General features: G+C 37.9%; 1 protein-coding gene across 1 annotated transcript; it reads right to left on the bottom strand.

Annotated features, from left to right (window-relative positions):
• Positions 1-5,189: 5,189 nt before the first annotated feature.
• Positions 5,190-20,232, bottom strand: LOC139140841 (uncharacterized). Its single transcript, XM_070710290.1, has 2 exons — positions 20,071-20,232; positions 5,190-6,421 (listed from the first exon to the last, which is right to left on the bottom strand). Exons 1-2 carry the CDS (start codon positions 20,211-20,213, stop codon positions 5,359-5,361), a joined length of 1,206 nt encoding a protein of 401 aa, XP_070566391.1. The 5' UTR covers positions 20,214-20,232; the 3' UTR covers positions 5,190-5,358.

Raw genomic sequence — 20,232 nt, 5'->3', positions numbered from 1 at the left:
TAAGTTTGGAATGTGATGAGTTGGTTTTGAGTGATGTTTTTTTGTTGATCAGGAGCGCGAACGAACGAATTGAATATTTAAATAATAACACATGAGAGCGAGGGCAATATCACGATTTATTGCCTGCCCAAGGGATGGTGGTCATGATCGAAATACTGATGATGCCCGAGCCGTAGGCGAGGGCATCATCAGTATTTCGATCATGACCACCAGCCCGAGGGCAGGCAAAAAATCGTGATATTGCCCAAGCTCTCATGTGTTATTATTTTTATTACACCGAACAAGCAAACATGCAAAGAAACAAAAATTCAAAGACTTCTTCGAGTACAGTTCGCCTTCTGAGTCCGGACCTCAGCGTAAAACGTTGTCAGTGCCGAGTCTAGGGTTGCCGCTAAAGTTTGCCGATCTCCTCGGTGGCGTATCCAAATTTGTTGCTTGCATAGTCGCTGAACACAGAAATTGCATTCCTTGTTGCCATTTTCGTTCGTTTGCTGTTTACTTGCATCAAAATATCGTCTAACTGTGCCGGTGACAGCTCTGCATGACGTTTCGCAGCCATAAGTTGCCAACTGCAAAGTACAACAAGCGGACGACAATTTGTTTTGCGCAGAAAGGACGCGCAGTAAGTAAAATGACGTCATCCATGTAATATCAAATGGAGAGGGCATCATCAAGTTCGCAGAGGGCATCATCACATTCGCAGAGGGCATCATCACGTTCTTTTACATGTCACGTGAGTCGTGTTTAACCAATGGCAGTGCACGCTGAATGAGTGAGGTGTAATAAAGAAGTATCGAGCATCGATATCTTGTATGGCTTCTGCAAGTTCCGCGATGACAAACAGGAATATTGACCCCACAGTGACCTGACTATACCATTATTCAATAGGCGGGGCCGTAATCTCAACAATACACACCAATAATAGTGTGGTTCCGATAATGTGCTTTTTCAAAACTTGAAGTTGAATGCGAGTTCAGAAAAATGTTAGTCTTTAAAATCATTGTCGAGTAGAGGTCATTTTCAAATAGACTGTACAACATGAGGTACATACGGGTGCCACAAAAACACCCGCCAACTCATAAAATCCTTCATATTATTCATTGTACACTGTGATTAACATAATGTGGTGATCAGATTATTTCGAGGTCATAAGCTGACTCGCGAGCCACGCAGGTTTGTGAAATCATTGCACTTTCGAATTCGAGAAAGTAAAAAAGATTTACAACGGCGGTAGGTTCAAGTGCATTACAACCAATCGAGGTCTCTTCCTTGATGTTCGGACATTGCAACCTCTTCTTTGGTTCTTCTTTAACAGCTTAATGTTATAATCGACGTCGGCAAAAAAGTCTACCATCGTGGCGTATAATAAGTCAGAGAGTGTCGCGTCGTCTCCAGTCTTGACCCGTACGTACAGACTCGTCCGAAAGTCAAAGCCTAAAAGTATTCCTCCGCACTGCACTGAACCCGCTCTCACGACCAAAAAATAATCATACGAAGTTCACACCCGCTCCTACTTCCGAGTTTCGAATATACACAGAAAATGTGTCTAAGCGTTCGTTTGTCGTAAAATCCTTTCACATAAACAAAAATCTTTCATCCATGGAATACAACATAGTCCTAAGCGTATTCATAAAAAATTAGGTCAAAAGGCATGTGTGACTTATAGCTTGCATACGTCACTTGTAATATGAAAGTACGAGCCAGTACTTCTGCTCGTACAATGTCAATTTCGAGACAATTACATACCTCGAAATTGGCAAGTTTTCTTTCGCCACAGGGCAAGGGAGCTTCAAAAATTCACAGTGGGGAGGGGAAACAGGCAAAAATAAGTGGGGAGTGGGTAAAAATGAAGTTTGAGTGTGGGAGGGTAAGTCGAAAAATTTTCAGTGGGAGGGCAAATTATGAACAGCTAATTAATTACCCTCTTGACTTAAAATTAGTCAGTTCACATTATTTGTCATGCACAATATATCTTATCATAGTAAGGACCTTTTTAAAAGTGCATTGTTCGTTGGCTGCACCTGATACTTAGTGCTTTTTATGCCAGAAATAATCCAATATATGTTTGAATATAAGCTTGACGTGATCAGAAAGCTGACTTATTAGAATTTCGAGTGAAAAAGACGGGAATATTCGGCCATTTGGGGAGTGTTTAGCCACTCCGGCGGACACTTATTTTTTTGCCTGGTGTAGCCAAAAACGCCCTCACACGACCGAGTACTCGCCTCTGCTTTCTTGAGAGGGACAACAGTTTCTCACACTAACTCCTCTCCTCACTTTACACATCCGAAGGAGCATGACGCGGCTTTTATCACTCGTCTTTCTCATGTTAATCTCGAGTTAAACAAGAATTTCTGAATGTCGGAAAACTCGAACTCAGGTAAAACGTATCCTGCCGACTACGAATAGCCAAATACGCGCATGACAGAAAAATAACCCGATTTTTTCCTGGCTTCTTTTTTCTCTAAATTTCAAGATTTGCAAAGAATTTAACTCCACTCTGGCTGAGTCAAGTTTTCCGAAATTTTAACGTTATGTTCTTTAAATACTATATAGTTCTTACATTTTGAATCAGAGGCTTTTTAATTTTGATAATCATGATTTTAATCACTTTTTGGAGTGTCAGTCTTTCAACCTAAGCAATTTTAGAATGAGGATAGATAATGGAAAATAAAATAGTCGTTTTCTTTTTTCTTCATATAATCTTCTTTCAAATGAAATGTTACATTTCAGAAAATAGCATCAAGTTTTTTTTACTTAAATTCATTAAATTTAAATTTAAAATTAAAATTAAATTTAAATTAGCTTTTATCATTAATACCAAAATTGCGTTTTTTACCCCAAATACACAGCCACTTCATCCATCGAGAAAACTGTTTCTAACATTCTAAAATTAAGAGTCTCTGCTGTTTGAAAATATATAGTATGAGGGGGTTTCCTAGTCATCTTTGATGAGAAAAATTAAAAAAATTGAAAAAATCTGTGTTGGCAACATTCAGCTCCACCTTAATTAGGGGAAGATGCCCGATTGTTTCATAGCTAAGTTATTGACTGTATTAAAACTTAGCAGTCTGTGGAGGCCTATTTTTTCCAAATAAGGATCTACTAAGTGGTTTTATGTGGGAAAAAGTTTAAATATATGCTTGCATAAGCTTGACATGATCAGAAAATTGACATATTTGCGGCAAAACGATATATCTAGTTGAAATTGATATATCGACGTATCGGTATTTCGGCAATAAGCAAATTTCCTATTTGATTTTCACACTTGCATTTTCGGTCGATCCCCGCATACACTGCGTTAATGCAGTCAAAAACTTAGCGTGTTGCATTCTTTTCAGAAGACATTTTACTACGAAACAATAGGGCAATTTCCCGGCCCCTGACTATTTCGCACAAAAAAGGGCAAAGAATTGCATGCCGAAAACTCAATTACTCCAGTGTACTTGTAGGGTCAATAACAGTGACCCCATCTCTATCAAAAGTGTACAAAATTGTCTCTTTTGTTGCTTAAAAAGTTGGGTTTTTTTGTGCCCAGCATGTAAACTTGACATCAGAGGACATGGAACACTCCAGGTAGATGAGGGTGAAGACAGCAGCTTTGAAATTGCAAGGAAATATGTATACATATACCTATATAAACATTTGCCCTTTGAGAATGTACAATAATTAAAGTCAAAATGTCATTTTTTAGAAATCGAATTCTCCTATTTAGCATTATTTACAGTATACAATAAAAACTAGGTCAACGCTCTAGTTTTTAAAATATAATTAAGGTCCTTAATTTTGTCAATAATATAACAAAATGCCGAGTAAGACTATTTTTCAAATAACTTTTGAAACCTTTTGTTGGATTTATCATAAAAGAACAAAGTCGGCCATTTACTTAATTTTGAATATGTTTAATTAATTCAAAGAATATACAAAACTAATTTCCAGTACTAGTTAAATTAATTCGAGACTACATGAAATAAATTTTGACACATTAAAATTAATATAATATAATTTTGACCAGAACGAGTCTCCATATAAACTCCATGTCATATACTGAAGTGCTCAGGTAAGTTGCTGGTAAATTACCTGAAATGATGTGCCGATTACTCGTACGCCAGCTGTAAACTACATATAGTCAGAGCTGTCACTGTCACTGCCGGCATACAGTGACAATGACACTACTCGTGGGCAGTATTAGAGCAGTACCTGTATAAACTTTGTATTTTGACAATATTTTTGTTCAGTTTATACAACTGGGTTCTTGTTCTACTCCCTACAGCATGTTGAGCTGTCCAGTATTCAGCTTGCAAACACAGCCTACGAGTACCGTGCATTTGTATCATTGACAAATAACTTTCAGTCTTTCCAGTCAATTATCACCAATATTTAGACAAACGGGCTTTGTTGACAAACTGAATATTGTGTTTTTCACCTTGCTGTGGAGAGACACCAAGAAACTGTATTAGATACATTGCATAGAAATATTGGAAAAATATCAACATTTGTAGCTTCTGTCCCGTTACAAGGCCAACTTGTTGTTTTTATAAAAAATGATGGCATTCATACATTTGTAGATTTTTTTGAGATTAAAGTCATAAAATGAGACAAAACTGTTCTAGATTTTGTTAAATTATTACTTTACATTAGAACTATTGGACGACATTAAAATGTTGGGAGCCAAAATATTTTCAGCCCCCCCCCCCCCCATAGGCAGAGCAAAACTTTCAAGTCCCCCTTCGATTACCCCCGGAATTTTCGAATCCCACCCCACCCCTGAATTCATCAAGCCCCCTCGCCATTTCTTTGAACGCGGCCTTATGAATCTATCTACTTACCGAGCCAAAATATTTTCAGGTTCCCCCCCCCCCTGTAGGCAGAGCAAAACTTTCAAGTCCCCCTTCGATTACCCCCGGAATTTTCGAATCCCACCCCATCCCCTGAATTCCTCAAACCCCCTCGCCATTTCTTTGAACGCGGCCTTATGAATCTATCTACTTACCTAGCTACTTACTTAAATGCATTATCAATCTGTATAGACAGGTGCTTGTACGCAATACTCCATGTACTATGACCACGAGCATTTCCGCCGAGCTTGATCTAACAAAGTCTTTCAATGATGGGGGAGGGGGACAAGATGAGATGAACAGGGAAAAAAGTCGTGTGGGAAATTCACTTTCACTTTAACATCAACAGATCGTTAGCTTTGTTCGACTTGTTGATCATGACTTGTCAAATCAACCAACCACGTAGTCGACAAGAGGTATTGAAAGTCTTAAAGCTAAAGGGGGTTTTAGTACTTGGTTAAACATTGAAGCCCTTCAAAATACACAGTTCCAGTCAAGTGTTTTTATTTAGGTCTATATTCTAATGATTTCCCAATCCAATCATTGAAAAGTACTGTTTCTTTTCTTCCTCAAATATTTCTCTGGCTTTTTCGTATATCTTTATATCATAGTACAAAGCCCTGTTTATTTCAGGGTCTGCTTGTAACTCAGCTTTTCGTTTTTGGATTAGTTCTTGTTTTGATTTGGGAGAAGCACGTGTGCCATTAACTTTATACAGACCCTTCTTCGAAATAAGGTTCCTACACAAATCTTGAAATGGCAAATCGTAGGCCTGCTGCAGCAAACCTAGAGTCGTTCTGTACTCTTCCGTTATTCCTATCACTGTAAACCAGTTCTTCAGATTGTCTAAGAAATAATTCAGCAGAGCTTCCTTTTCCGTGTCGTTGAGGGCGTCATCTAGAAACAGCTTATGTCGATACCAGCAAGGTGGACGAACGGCGTTGCGTCCGAGATACTTCGCTCTTTTAATTTTGGGGGCTATGTTTTCGCGCATGATTTTACCTGAGCACACATATGTCGGTTTAAATTGCAGCTGGCGGAAAAAGTAACTTCCTTGGTGTAGAGCCCACTCTTTCAACGTCAACTTGCGTGCGTCGCTGGCGGCGCAGAGCGGATCCTTGAGAGCGTGTTTGCAAAATTCGTGACAAGATATCAGACGCTCATAAGGATCCCGGATCAAAGTAAAGTAGGAACAGTTCCAACGGTTAAACTCGTCGCACATCTCAAATGTATTCTCGCCCGCGTAAAACTTGCTTCTGTTTTGCTGTAGATTGACCTTACGGATGACCTGTGACACGACACGGTCGTATACACCAACATACTTGGCCATTTTCTTCTCAGTTGTCACTCTGTCGATACACTTTTTCAGGGTTGTACCTCCTGATTTTTGATTGTGGACGAATATAAAGGTCGGGTCTTTGATGCGGGGCTTTACAGTTGCGTCTGTGCTGTTTCCGGCGCTCATGAAATAATTTGGAGAGAACAGTTTTCTGTTTAACCAGGGAAACCTATTAAAGATGGCATAAAGCCGTTCTTTCTGCAGTTCTTCCTCACGGCTCTTTCGTTTGTTTTTTTCACGTGACCTGCATATAAAAACGGAAAGTAGTGTAAAATAGTTTATCGTCTGAGGTGTTGAGATCTGAATTGTGCTCTAATTCACGCATACGAGCGCCCCCTTCGAATCGAATTCTAAATGAACCAAAACTAAGGGACCGTTCAGTTTTTACGGCCGGGGGGGCCGGCAAAATTCAGGGGTCATCGTAATTTTGGAATCCGCAAAGGGGGGGGGGGGTCATCGCTTTTTCACTGGTAGGAAAGGGGGGTCACCACATTTTCAAAAACATAATACCAACAATAAAGTTCACTTTATGCCATGGCCATGATCGACCCTCTTTACAGGCGGGCCGCCTTCGGCTGCCCACTACAATAAATATACATTATGTATTATCCATGACCCTCTTAACGGGCAGACGCCTTTGGCGGCCCACTCCAATTAGGTTTACTTCATGCAATGGCCATGATCGACCCTCTTTACCGGCGGGCCGCCTGCAGCGGCCCACTACAATAAATTGACTTTATGTAATACCCCACGGCAATCTCACCGTAAAATTCCCAATTGAAGCCGCGACTTGTATTAGAAACATTTTTGAGGGACCCCTGGGATCACGCACTAAATAATGGTAATGGCCGCGGGCCTTCAGCGTCCCTGTCCAGTAAAGTCTACTTTATGCAATAGCCATGATCGACCCTCTTTACCACGGCGGGCCACCTTTGGTGGCCCACTAGAATAAAGTTGACTTTACGTAATGGCCCATGACCCTCTTAACCGGAGGGCTGCCTTTGACGAACCACTCCAATAAAGTTAACTTTATACAATGTATATAAGTTGTCTATGGAAATGAAGTTTAAAATAGCCTTACAGTCGTCCTAATTAACAGACGTTTGAATGGATGTGGCTGAGAAGTTTGTGCACTGGCATCTCTGCTACACGAATAAAGTGCACTGCGTACAGGAGTTCAAATCCAAACCATGCGGGTAAATTTGACATATGGGTTTTGGTTATTTTTCAGGGGGGTCATCAATTTTTTTCGTCTGACAAAGGGGGGGGGGGTCATCTTTTTTCACAAAAAATGCAGGGGGGTCTATATTTTTTTGAACACCTGCGACAAGATTTCGGCTGACTCGCAGCGTGTTTGCAAGGTTATATCTGATTGGTCGATTGTCACTATTCACAGCAAATTAGGGAGTTTATTTGTATTATTTAATTGTAACGGTAAGATTGTGCCAACCAATGGGATAACAGCTTCGAAATCGCTGCAAGTCGCCCCTAAGATTTTGCCGCCCCCCCCCTTCCCCCAGGCCGTAAAAACTGAACACTCCCTAAGATGTATCACTTGGTTCTTGATCTCGTGAATCTGCTGTGCTGTTTGAGTTGTGTGTACAGTTGAAACAACGGCCATTACAAACGTGGTAATCCTTTTGATAATGTTTCTTTTATCCGGAATAGCAACTTTCAGAGATTGTCAACTAATTTTAGGCGAAGGACTAGCATAATTCCCCTGAGCCCCATGAGATGAAAATAACCACAGAATTATATATGCCGCTCCCAACACATGGGACAATTCAAAGAGCAAGTCTAAGTCAATATCTCTCGCTCTGCCTTCAAAATTTTCTTCACCTTGCTGAAGCAATGTTCAACTGAACGCCCAGAGTCAGACGGTGCAAATCAAAGTAAATACCTGAAAGAAAACTGTGTTGATATGTAGTGCAGTGTCAAGCTTGTTGTGAGTGGCATGCTGAAACGACTGTGGTGATTGAAGACTAGTGTATGGGAAACGTTCGCCGCACGCTTTAATCTAACACCAATGAAGCTCTTTGTTGGAAATGTTTACTTTTCGAATGATAAGCAACATGTAGGCAAATCGGACACTCAATGGAATTCTACTGCCATAAGCAAGATACGACAGACTTCGCGGTTCCGAGTTTGACCTGGCACGAAGAATTACCTTTTCTAACTATTTTTGGCCGAAAGCATCTTGATTTTACTCTATGCCTACCGGACCCGGGCTACCGGAATAAGTCCATCGCTCACAGACTGTAAAAAATTTGCTCTCGTGATGTCCCAAACCGTTAGTTTACCAGCGATTCACGGTCAAAGGTCTAGTTACCGGTCGTATCTTGCTTATGGCAGTGGAATTCGATTGAGTGTCCGGTGATGTAGTGCAGTGTTAAGCGTGTTGTGAGTGAAATACTGAAACGATTGCCGTGATTAAAGACAAGAAAGTGTATGCATGCACCAAACACTCAATTGGTTGCAAATGTTTACTTTGTAATGATAAGCAACATGTAGACTTGTAAAGCTCTTCAAGGCAAACCGGACACTCAATCAAATTCAACTGTACAAATACACCATTCCTATATGTAGTGGACTTTGATTAAGTGTCCGGTTTGCCTTGCAGAGCTCGACGAGTCTACACGCTGCTTATCATCAGAAAAGTAAACATTTGCAACAAATTGACGCCGTCTCCTCCATGCTAACTTACCTGTTGCCGTGTATGATGCAGTCCGAGAAATTACTTATTTCAGAAACAGGGTGTGTTATTCAATGGCACAAAATGTACTGTGTTGATTGAGAATTGCACTTGCATGTGTATAATCAACACTTTTCTTTTAGTCTATTTTGTAACTGTGTCATGTATTTGAGAGAAGTGTCAATAAACCGGATAATCAATCAAATTTCAAGTGGTGTGTTTGGATCTGGTAGTAGTGTCATTTGTTTTCTCTACAAGTCTGACCTTCCGCAAGACAATGTTCAAACTTTCGTAGAGTTAATTTTTTTTGCGGTTGGCTGATATTAACGCTCGGAAGATTACAGCTGAGTGTTGGTAACTCAATCGACAGCCAACGGCTCAACGTAAACCACGGGCGGCAACAGGAACTCAAGGATTAAAACTTAGCAGTCCCGATGTTGATTATCTTGACCAGCAGGATATTTCAAGATAGAGCAATTTCCTGTGACCTGAATAAAATTATTTAAATTAAATTTCTGAAATTTGTACCATTTATTGGTTCCCTCGTAACGGTAGCAAGGTACGCAAGAAGCGCTTGGATTGTACCTGAGTGATAGACCTCGGCGCGTTGGATCAACTTCATAAACTAATTTTGTCTGTCGCTTTCTCCGCTAGGTGATTGGGTACCGTACGTTGTGAGTTCGAACCCGATTGAAACCATCGTTTTTGCCACTGGAGTATTTGTATGGGGATGTTATGCTATGGTACAAAGGTGGAGAAAATTAACAATTCATTCATATCAATCCTTTCACTTCTATCAGAAATACTTCCAGAAAAAGTACAGGAATAGGCTGATTCATAAGGGACTGGTCTGTTTCTTCGGCCTTGGGGCGGTGGATTCATGGGGATCACCCTGTTTTTTACTTTGGTGATAGGGGTTCACCATGTTTTTGAAATGCCCAATAGGGAGGGTAGTGTGTTTTTGAATTTCAATACGGGTTCATACTTGCCTCAAATGCATCGTGCCAGCCACAAATTTCATCATTCACTTGCATTTTCCGGCATTTTCCCCTGCAATTACTGAAGGCTCCCTATGTCTAATCGTAATATTCACGGGGGAAAGCTCAGTCATGTATCGATCTATATGCCATGATAACTCATCGCGTGTTCCACCTCTCTTTAGCATAGACAGGTGCAGCCAACGAACATTGCGCTTTTATAGGGGTCCTTACCATGATAAGATATAATTGTGCATGACAAGTAATGTGAACTGACTAATTACAAGTCAGGAGGGTAATTGATTAGCTGTTCATAATTTACCCTCCCACTGAAAATTTTTCGACTTACCCTCCCTCACTCTAACTTCATTTTTACCCACTCCCCACTTAGTTTTGCCTGTTCCCTCCCCACTGTGAATTTTTGAAGCTCCCCTGCCCTGTGGCGACAAAAACTTGCCGATTTCCCTTGCCCTGGAAAAAATTCGCCTCAAAATTTTGTCATTCCATTTCCCCTGCAGACATGAAGCTACCCTACCCTGTGATGAAAATACCTGTCGATTTTGTCGAATTTTTCGCCATGTCTTACTTTAAAATTAACGACCCGTTTGTTAATTTTCACACTAACAGCCAAAACACAATTTAGACACAAAACATACTAAAGCACATACACGACAAGCTGGGTGTGAATCCATTTTCCCTTTATTACAAGGCTAAGTAGTCTGGGTAACCTGTAAAAGGTATAAGTACTTACCCTGTGTCCCTATGTCCGGAAAAACCATGGCTCAACTTCCCCTGTCCCCATTTTAAAAGTAGCTTCCTCTCTCCTCGTTTTCGCAAAGCCCTGTCCCCAGGACAATCAATCGATAGCTGCCCTGCCCGACAAAAAACATAAACTTTGCTCCCCTGCCTCCTAAAATATGTCCCCTGCCCAAGCAAAATTAAAATTTCCCCTGCCCTCAAAAATTGCTCCCGGAATAGCTGTTTTGATGAATAGCTCCGTTGGCTGCACCTGCATAGACCACGCCTAAACTCAAATAGGAAATGGGAAAATGGTTCATGGGAATTTAGGTAAGCAGCTGCCAATTCCCTTTTGAGATTTTCAAAGGTGAACACCACACTGCACAGAGTTAAAGATAACTAGATGTCCTATCTTGAAATGTCATGCCGGTCAAGATGTTCAACATCGTGACTATTAAGCTGTTCACCTTGACTGAGTTCCTGCTGCTGCTCCTGGTTTACGTTGAACCGTTAGCTGTCTAAATTGAGTTGCCAACACTCAGCTGTGATCATCTGCTGAGCGGTAATAACAAAAAAAACAAGTCTGCGAAAGTTGGAACATTGTCTGGCGGGAGGTCAGACTTGTAGTCAAAACGAATGACACCACACCAGATCCAAACACACCTGATAGCATAGCCACCACGCTTGCTGATATTATAAGTGATATGTCAAGGTCACTGTTTGGTTCAATGTGATTGGCTGTTTTGAGGTGTCCATTAATTACGTCAGGGGGATTCCCAATAGACCACACCTAAACTCCAATGAAAATTAGGATTTTGGATCGAATTGAATCCGTGGCACTTTGCAGCCACTCCATTTTCTAATTTAGGTATTCAATTAAAAAATAGAATGAAGGGTAATTATCAAATTTCAAATATTTTAGGCGAGCAGATGAAGCGCATTTGGCCCTTTTCTAAATATATTAGATCTTGCCTATAGTTAAAGTGTGAGAAATAGGTAAAAAGCCTTGTGAGGATGGTACGTTGCGGCCAATCAGAATTTTGCTTGGAAAGCTTCATTCGATATTTGAAAATCCTACCTTTTTTCAAAATTCTGTTTAATTAATACCTATTTATTTCCCTTTTAACTTTCCGAAAGTCGTTTGTCAAATCGCATTTCACTTTATCAATGTCCGAATGGCGTCCATAGACTGGAAAGAAAGTCTTGCAAAATACCGACAGGAACTTGAAAAGGACGAAACACTAAAAATCCTTTTCCCAAACCACCCAATAATAACCCACAAAAAGAAAAAAGAACAGAAAAGACACACTTTTCAAAACAAAGTTCACAAAAAGAGACAAAACGTTAATAATAATCTCAACAAAAGATAAAAATATAGAAATATTGATGTCATTATTTGAAGTCAATAACAAGTATAACAAAAACAGCAAAATATCTGACACAACAACTTAGGAAAGACAGAACTTTGCGACTGAGGAGAAAGCACACACTTGGGTTTCGAAACAGATTTCAGGATCACAGCATTCAATAGACACCACATGATAGATCCGACTATGTCTCACCATAGCTTTCCCTTAACAACCAACACACGATTGAAATTTCATCAAACACTTATAATACAGCCTTATAATGCAAACAAAGGCTTAAAACAGAAAAATGATTTTAAGGGATATAAACCCTCCCCTTATATACATCACTGTTGACAGAGATCTGTACTGGAGCCAACACTACTGCAGCATCATCATAAATAGTCAGATTTGCAACCACTTTCTCCCCTTATATAATTCAAAACCACATTTTCTTTTGTTTTTAAAATGATTTATTATGGTCTATGAAGATTACTTCAGATATCAGGTGGATTTAAATGTAAATGCAGTAAAAAATGGTTAAGCACTTGTTGGGTGTAGTGTCCGTGACATGAAGCCAGTTGCAAATGGAAAGTTGTTTAATGTGAAAGTAAATTAGTTTGTTAAGTGTTATGCCTTAATTTCACTTTAAATAACATTTCTATCTTAAAGTTATGTTGGGAAATAACTGATAACACTATTTCTGTTCCTTTTTTTAACCTTTACCGTTATTTTATAGGACATTTTTATAACATTACAATCTTAAAATGTAGAAAAAACATCTTTCACTGGTTTAGTATATTTTATTTGATGTCTTACTCAAAAACTAAGTTACTCTCTTATACAAATGTAACTTTAGTTGGTAAACAATAGAATTATGAGCTTATATCACTGTAACAAGTAATGTATGGGTTTGGTGTCACGGACACTACATTTGGCCCCTTTTTGATATACTGAAACAATACAAGTGGTAAATAGGTTATATTTTTATAACACATAAGGAAGGCAAACAGGGCCACTTTGGCTAATGACATTAGATCTCTATTATCTGAATACGGCTGCAAGTAATGAGGGTGTCACGGACACTACAAAATTTTTTAGACAAAAAATGTGGGCAATTTTCATGATTTGTCATTCATAATCAATACATTGACCCTATCTACATTTAGTACCAACTAAACATAGTTGGTCTTCCAATCAAAAAGATGTTTTAGGAAACATTCTAGGGTAATGTTTTCCAAGTGATAATAGAGACATAAATCAATGCTGTTGTCAAAATATAAAAAGCGTAACAACACACCAATTTCACTTGTTATAATGCCATTTCCATTCCAATCCATGTATTAAGATGAAATAACTTGCAAAAGAAAGAAGAAATGCCATGTGATACTTTAAATATTCTGAATAATCAAAACATTAATCCAACAGTTTCAAAAAATGAGTCAAAAAAAATGTGCTTTTTCAGATGAAACAGCGTAACGCCCATTTTGACCCATTTTTAGGGTACTTTTTTCACTACTCAGCTCAAATTCATTAAAAAAATAGCGTCAATGACACTGTAGCTCCCATCCTGGACTATTTAGTGTTTGTTCTCTGGTCAGATATTTGAACATGTGTGAAAGGGATAAAGTGCATGAAGTGAAAATACTTAAATGTAATGTACTGGAGACAGTGAAATATGTTTAATGTATTTATTCAGAATATAAAATGGAAAAAATACAGAATTAGAAATATCGAATACTGTGATACAACCATTAACTCAATGAGGTACAAGATGTGACATCTTAAGGTCTAATATCCTATCAAAATTGGAGGGTATAGAACTTGTGGTTACTGAGATATGCATATATATGTATAATCAAGGTCAAAGGTCATCGAGGTCACATGACATTTTGAAAAAAAAAATTATATTGCTAATTAATCCCTATATGCCAAGGTACAGTATGTGGTGTCATAAGGTGTCCAATCATACCAAATATGAAGGGTGTAGCACTTGTGGTTACTGAATTATGGACAAATATGTATATTTGAGGTCAAAGGTCACCGAGGTCACGTGACATTTTGTCAAAAAAATTGTATTGCTAAGTTATCACTATATACCAAAAATCAGACCTCTAACTCCATTGGCTAGCTCAAAATTAGATATGCGCATAATTAATGAGGTACAATATGTGGCGTCATAAGGTGTCCCATGGTAGCACTTGTGGTTACTGAGTTATGGACAAATATGTATATTTGAGGTCAAAGGTCATCGAGGTCACATGACATTTTGTCAAAATATCCGAGATATCTACGTGAATGGATGGACTCACGGATGGACGAACAGACGGACATGAACCAATCTATAAGCCCACTGGACTTCATCCGTGGGGACTAAAAATTGTGTCACTGCATCCTTTTTGCAATATGAATATGATGAGAAACTAAATTTTTATTTTTCGTGGCCTTATACATGGGAGTCTATGGAGATCTGCCTTATACATGGAAGTCTATGACGTGCAAACTAAAAATATGCAAATTTCACCACGATTTGCCAAAATTTGGGAAAGGTCACTCCTATGCACTTCCATACCAAGTTTCAAATCAATCGGACTTGTGGTTTCAGAGAAGAAGATTTGAATTGACCAAAAATGGGAGAAAATTACAAAAAAATCATGAAAAATAGCAGTCCAAGATACTGACCCAAGATGTGCACAATCATTTCAGGTCAGCCCAAAGTACTTACATGCTAATTTTCATGTAATCTGCTCAGTGGTTATTGAGTTTTTTCAATTTTGACTGTTTTTACATTTTTTCACTTAATTTGCATATTTTTAGCAATGACAACTTCATTTGAACAAAATTTCATCTACAGCCCATCATCAATGTACACACCAAATATCAAGATGAAAGGTGCAGCAGTTTTGGAGTTTTTGATGTTGACAGACAGACATACAGACATACAGACATACAGACAGTTCCCTAGCCTATAAGAATAGCTTCCATTGCCATATATACATATGGCTTTGGGAGCTAAAATCTCCACTTTTTCGATGGGGCCTGTTTGGTTCTACTGGTTGTTTCATATTAGGAACAATGTTGCATTAAGTTTTGCTCAACATTATTTTATATTAGAGCGTAACATCGAAATCTGTCTAGAGGACCCTGATTGTGACTGACCCGACAGCTATCTCTTTGTGGGGTAGCGTGCGTTGCTATGTGGGTCATAAAAAGGTCAACCCCGCCATGGCCAGGGTATGACCCCTATGGTGACGCACGCTACCCCGCCAACAGAGAGCTGCGTTTCCACAGCTAACATGTATCAATTTAGATGCCATGATAACTCATCTCATGCTCCGCCTCTCCTTAGCATAGACCACACCAAAACTCAAGTAGGAAATTGGGAAATGGCAAATTGGAAATTAGGTTGCAGTCGCCAATTCCCACTTGCAGTTTTGAAAGGTGAACACCGCACTGCACGGAGTTTCCTCACATAAATGAAAATAGGCGCATTTCTAAGATAACTAGCATTTACGATGATGTTTGTAAATGTAATACTGATTTGCCGCAAAGTACCATCCTCACAAGGGTTTTTACCAATTTATCATAATTTCATTAATTTCGTTGAAAACTTGTTCATTTCGAAAAGGACCAAAATGCGCTTCATCAACATGAAGAAACGTTTAAAAACTGATTATTAGCCTAATTTCTATTTTCTAATGGAATACCTAAATTAGACCAGATATGAACTGTAAATGCTCACGTGTTTCATTATATATTGCAGTTATGTGTAAATTTGAACCTTTGCCACATGTTTGCAACTTCATTTAAAGTATTATGATCAACATAATAAACGATATTCACCACAGATTAACTCTATAGGTCATTAAGTATTCAAATATGTAATTAGCTGAAATAAAAATAATTAATTCCTTTGACTGCTATCATTGTATAACCACTTTATATAGCAAGTGTAACTGCCTTTGTTCAAGTCCTTCAAACTATATATTCCAAACTTGAAAGCTCATTAGATATGCAAACTATAAATTAGCTGACATTAAAACCTTAGTGCGAAATGACTTCCCATATTGGTATAACCTGGTATAATCATCAATGTACATAGCATATTATGCCAACTTTGATCAAATAAATCCAAGTATATATCCCTAATCAGGAAAGTTAATTAAATACACATATTAGGATTGGCTGAAGCAAAAATGCTTAATGCCTTTCAATAATTTTAGCCTTCATAATAGTATCTTTAATGTACATAGCAAGTTTCATCAATTTTGGTCATGTAAATTCAAATATATATCCCTACCTTCAAAAATTCATTAAATATGCAAATTAGGAGCTTGATGAAGTAAAAATGCTTAATGACTTTCAATAATGTCGTATTGTAGCATCTTTAATGTACTGGTACATAGCAAGTTTTGTCAACTTTGGTTCAGTCAATACAGATATATATCCCTGATTATGAAAGTTCATTAAATATGCAAATAAGGAATTGGCTAAAGTTCAAATGCTTAATGACTGTCAATAACGTCGTATCATAGTATCTTTAATGTACATAGCCAGTTTCGTCAACTTTGGTCTCGTCAATTCAGATAAATACCCCTAATTAGGAAAGTTCATAAAATATGCAAATTAGGAATTGGCTGAAGTAAAATGCTTAATGACTTTCAATAATGTTAAATCATAGTATCTTCAATATGCATACCAAGTTTCGTCAATTTTGATGGAGTAAATTCAGATATATACTCCTAATTAGGAAATTTCATTAAACATGCAAATTAGTAATTATCTTTCACGTCACCCCTTAATATCTTTCAAAGCTGATATATCTTGGTGTGATCAACATTTGTAGCGAATCTCATCAAATTGTGTGCTGTCGTTGTCAATATATATCAGTTTTTTCTAAAATCATTAATTATGCAAATGAGCAAAGAGTAAGCAAGCCACACCCACCAAAAACTAATCAGTTCTTGCCATTTGCAAACTGAATCTATGTACCAGATTTGATTCTGATCTGATGAGCTGTTTTTGAGATATTGAGTACACAGACAGACAGACAGACAGACAGACAGACAGACACACAGACACACAGACAGACAGACATCGCTGCGACATATGCTCACGTGTGTCAACACGTGAGCAAAAAATGGAGTGGCCGCAAAGTGCCACGGATTGAATTTGCAGTTTGCTTTTCAACATGGAATATAGCCATGCGGACATCGATAAGTTGAAAGCGATTTGATTTTTTTGAAAGTTAAAAGGAAAATAAATAGGTATTAGCTAAGCAGAATTTTGAAAAAGTTGTGATTTTAAAATATTGCATGAAGTTTTCCAAGCAATTGGCCGCAATGTACCATCCTCATAAGGCTTTTTACCTATTTCTAATACTTTATCTTGAGACAAATCTAATATCATTAAAAGTGAGTCAAATGTGATTCATTTGCTCGCCTAAAATATTTGAAATTTGATAATTATCCTTCATTCTATTTTCTAATGAATATCTAAATTAGAAAATAGACTGGCCGCAAAGTGCTACGGATTATCCTCAACCCGTGGCAAGTAATTCAACATGGTGTGGGGAGAAGAACAAGAACGCATTTGTATAAACTGCACAAAATAAAAATATCGTCAAAATGATCATCAAAGTTACTACTGCCCTGCTCCTGCCCACGGACAGTGTCAGTGTCACTACATGCAATCAGTGACTGATTGTTTAAACTTATTCACACAGCCTGACTATTAATATGCAGCAGTCTTATGATATATTGACATTTCGATGTATATGAAATGCAGCTGGCAACAATATAAGTGTAAATAACGCATGTGTAGATTGTGTTGATAAACTGAATACTGCATACTTCAACATCAGATGTAAACAAGAGATCGGAGTTAGCACAAAAAGCAAAAATACCCAAAAGTAACACAATTTTTATGTTTTTAACATTGTTTGCTTAGGGGTGTATGATCAGAAAATCTGTTGCTATTGGTTTACCTTTGAATTCTCGTACATTAGAATAAGCAAATAAAAAAGAAACATTTAGAGATGGAGACAACATGCTTGATTTTCTAAAAACGTATGACGAAAAGTCAGTTTTTCATGAAAATCACCTAAAATCGATATATAAAACCATTCATTTCAAGTTAATTCAGTGAATGAAATGTTCACATTCTCATCGTACAATATTACAAAAGTATAATTTTGAACAGTAAAAATTCTAATGTACTAAAATGAAAAAATAAGCGAATTGTTTCATTATTCGCCAAATTTGACGTCATTATTCCACCCAAAATTTCAGAGATTAAAAGTTCTATTTGCTGGAATATTTGACCTTTTCATTATTATCAATTTCGTTTAAGTTTTTCAAGTAGCATCTAGGCCAAATATGTCTGTACTTTTCATTAAAAAAAATTGTAAAAAAATTATCTTCGGTAGGTCACCGTGCTCAGTCTCTCACTACTATGTGATGTGTAGCCAGGAATTCACAATTTGTATGATCATCATTGTGGGTGCTCTTCAGCGTGTAGCATTGACCAGACCAGATTTGGATTAACTCATGACAAGTTAGCCTATACTGATAAATCCAAAAAGTCCATTGATGCGTTAAAGGTATACAGTCACCTGTAATCTAAATATGCCCATATATGGTCAAAGGGGCATTCTTTGGAATTCAAAATGCCCATGTGAGGGCGCTGTTATAAAGAGCGGCCACCCGCTTAAATCTGTGATTGGTTAGATTTTCTACTTTCCCTGGTAACTGTGGCAAAATTGGAACAGGTGACAGTATACCTTTAACAATGAATCAATTTAAGAACTTGCATTAAGAATATGACTCTACAAACTGCTGACAACATTTTTATGACCGCTATTGAATATTTATGTGAGCGTCAAAACAAGGTAGTGTCGAATATCTGCGAGCAGAACTGTGCAATGCTTGCATGTTTTCTGCGCATACATCCCTTATAAATATACTGCTATATATTGGGGCACTTGAAAGACTTTGATCGTGTAGATGGGTGATTTGAAAGTTTTGGAGGGTATTAAGTAAGGGGGAATAAAAAAAACTATTTCAAAAGCGATTTCTCCTGCCACCTCGCCATTTATGAACGCAGCCTAAGCAGTGAGTTAATGTCACAACCATCGATGTAGTATTAAGATCAGAGACTATTTGAACCTACTTGATTGAACCAACCGCTTCCATAATTTAATTAGCGTTACATTTCTCAATTGCACAAATGATTAGCCACGTATACCATGTAATAGCGTACTCAACCCCTTTAACCATCACATTCAACAAATAATCAGACATTACTCATCCTGCATAAATTCATTCGTCAAAAAACGCCATTCCATAAAAATACCAATGATGGCCACCTGCTATAGCGAATAACCTACGTGACCTTTCAGTCCATAGTAACATTCAACAATTTATTACCGCCTCGTTTTTACAACCGTCTCTCCACAAGTGCATGTAACATTTGTCTCAAAGACCACAAACACCCCCTGGCAGTTTCGAAGACACAAAATAAATATTATTCTACGTACAACTTCACGATGTATTGTATGCGAAAATAGTACACAGGTGGGAAAAAACCCTGACACCATTTTTGGATTGAACATCTATACTTGTCAAGAACACGACGAAATTTAAAATCATGTCAATAAAGACCGACACATCAACCAAGAATTTCAAAAATTGACATCATCAAATATAATTGATGATTTATCCGTATAATATGAGAGTCGATCTGCATTACAAAATTTGAATAATAAACATTCATCTTAGGTGCCTGGTTTTCAGCATAGCACGTAAATGCCACAAACCGATGGTACTTTACTACCTTATTTTTGTGAAACACACGCAGGTAAGTCTCGTTGAATATTGCCATTCCAAAATGATTTGCCTAACACAATTTTGGAATAAATTGTACCTGATTGTTCTTCTAATATTTTACGCACACACACGCACACTATGAATCTTTGGATTAAATCGTTGTTCCGCAATTGGTGTAAAACCAGGCCCAACAAAGATGATAGTTAGAGCGTTACGCATGTCGACTGTGTGTGTATGTTTGTGTACATAATGTATCTTATGTGTGTCCGTCATTGAAAGAGGAAACTGATTTTGAATAAATACTCAATACTCACGTTGATATAATTTGGTATTGTTTCGTGAGAGATGTGTTTTCCTTTTGATGTGAAGTCAACGACCAAACTGTCAGGAAGACAGCCAAGGTGCACGATATGGTAATCCATGCAAACGCTTTTGCTTTTATATTCCTTCCAACCATCTTCTATACAATCAAGCAG

Source organism: Ptychodera flava, chromosome 9 (genome assembly GCF_041260155.1).
Source record: "Ptychodera flava strain L36383 chromosome 9, AS_Pfla_20210202, whole genome shotgun sequence".
Classification (NCBI taxonomy): Eukaryota; Metazoa; Hemichordata; class Enteropneusta; family Ptychoderidae; genus Ptychodera; species Ptychodera flava.
This window is presented reverse-complemented; position numbering and strand designations above follow the sequence as displayed.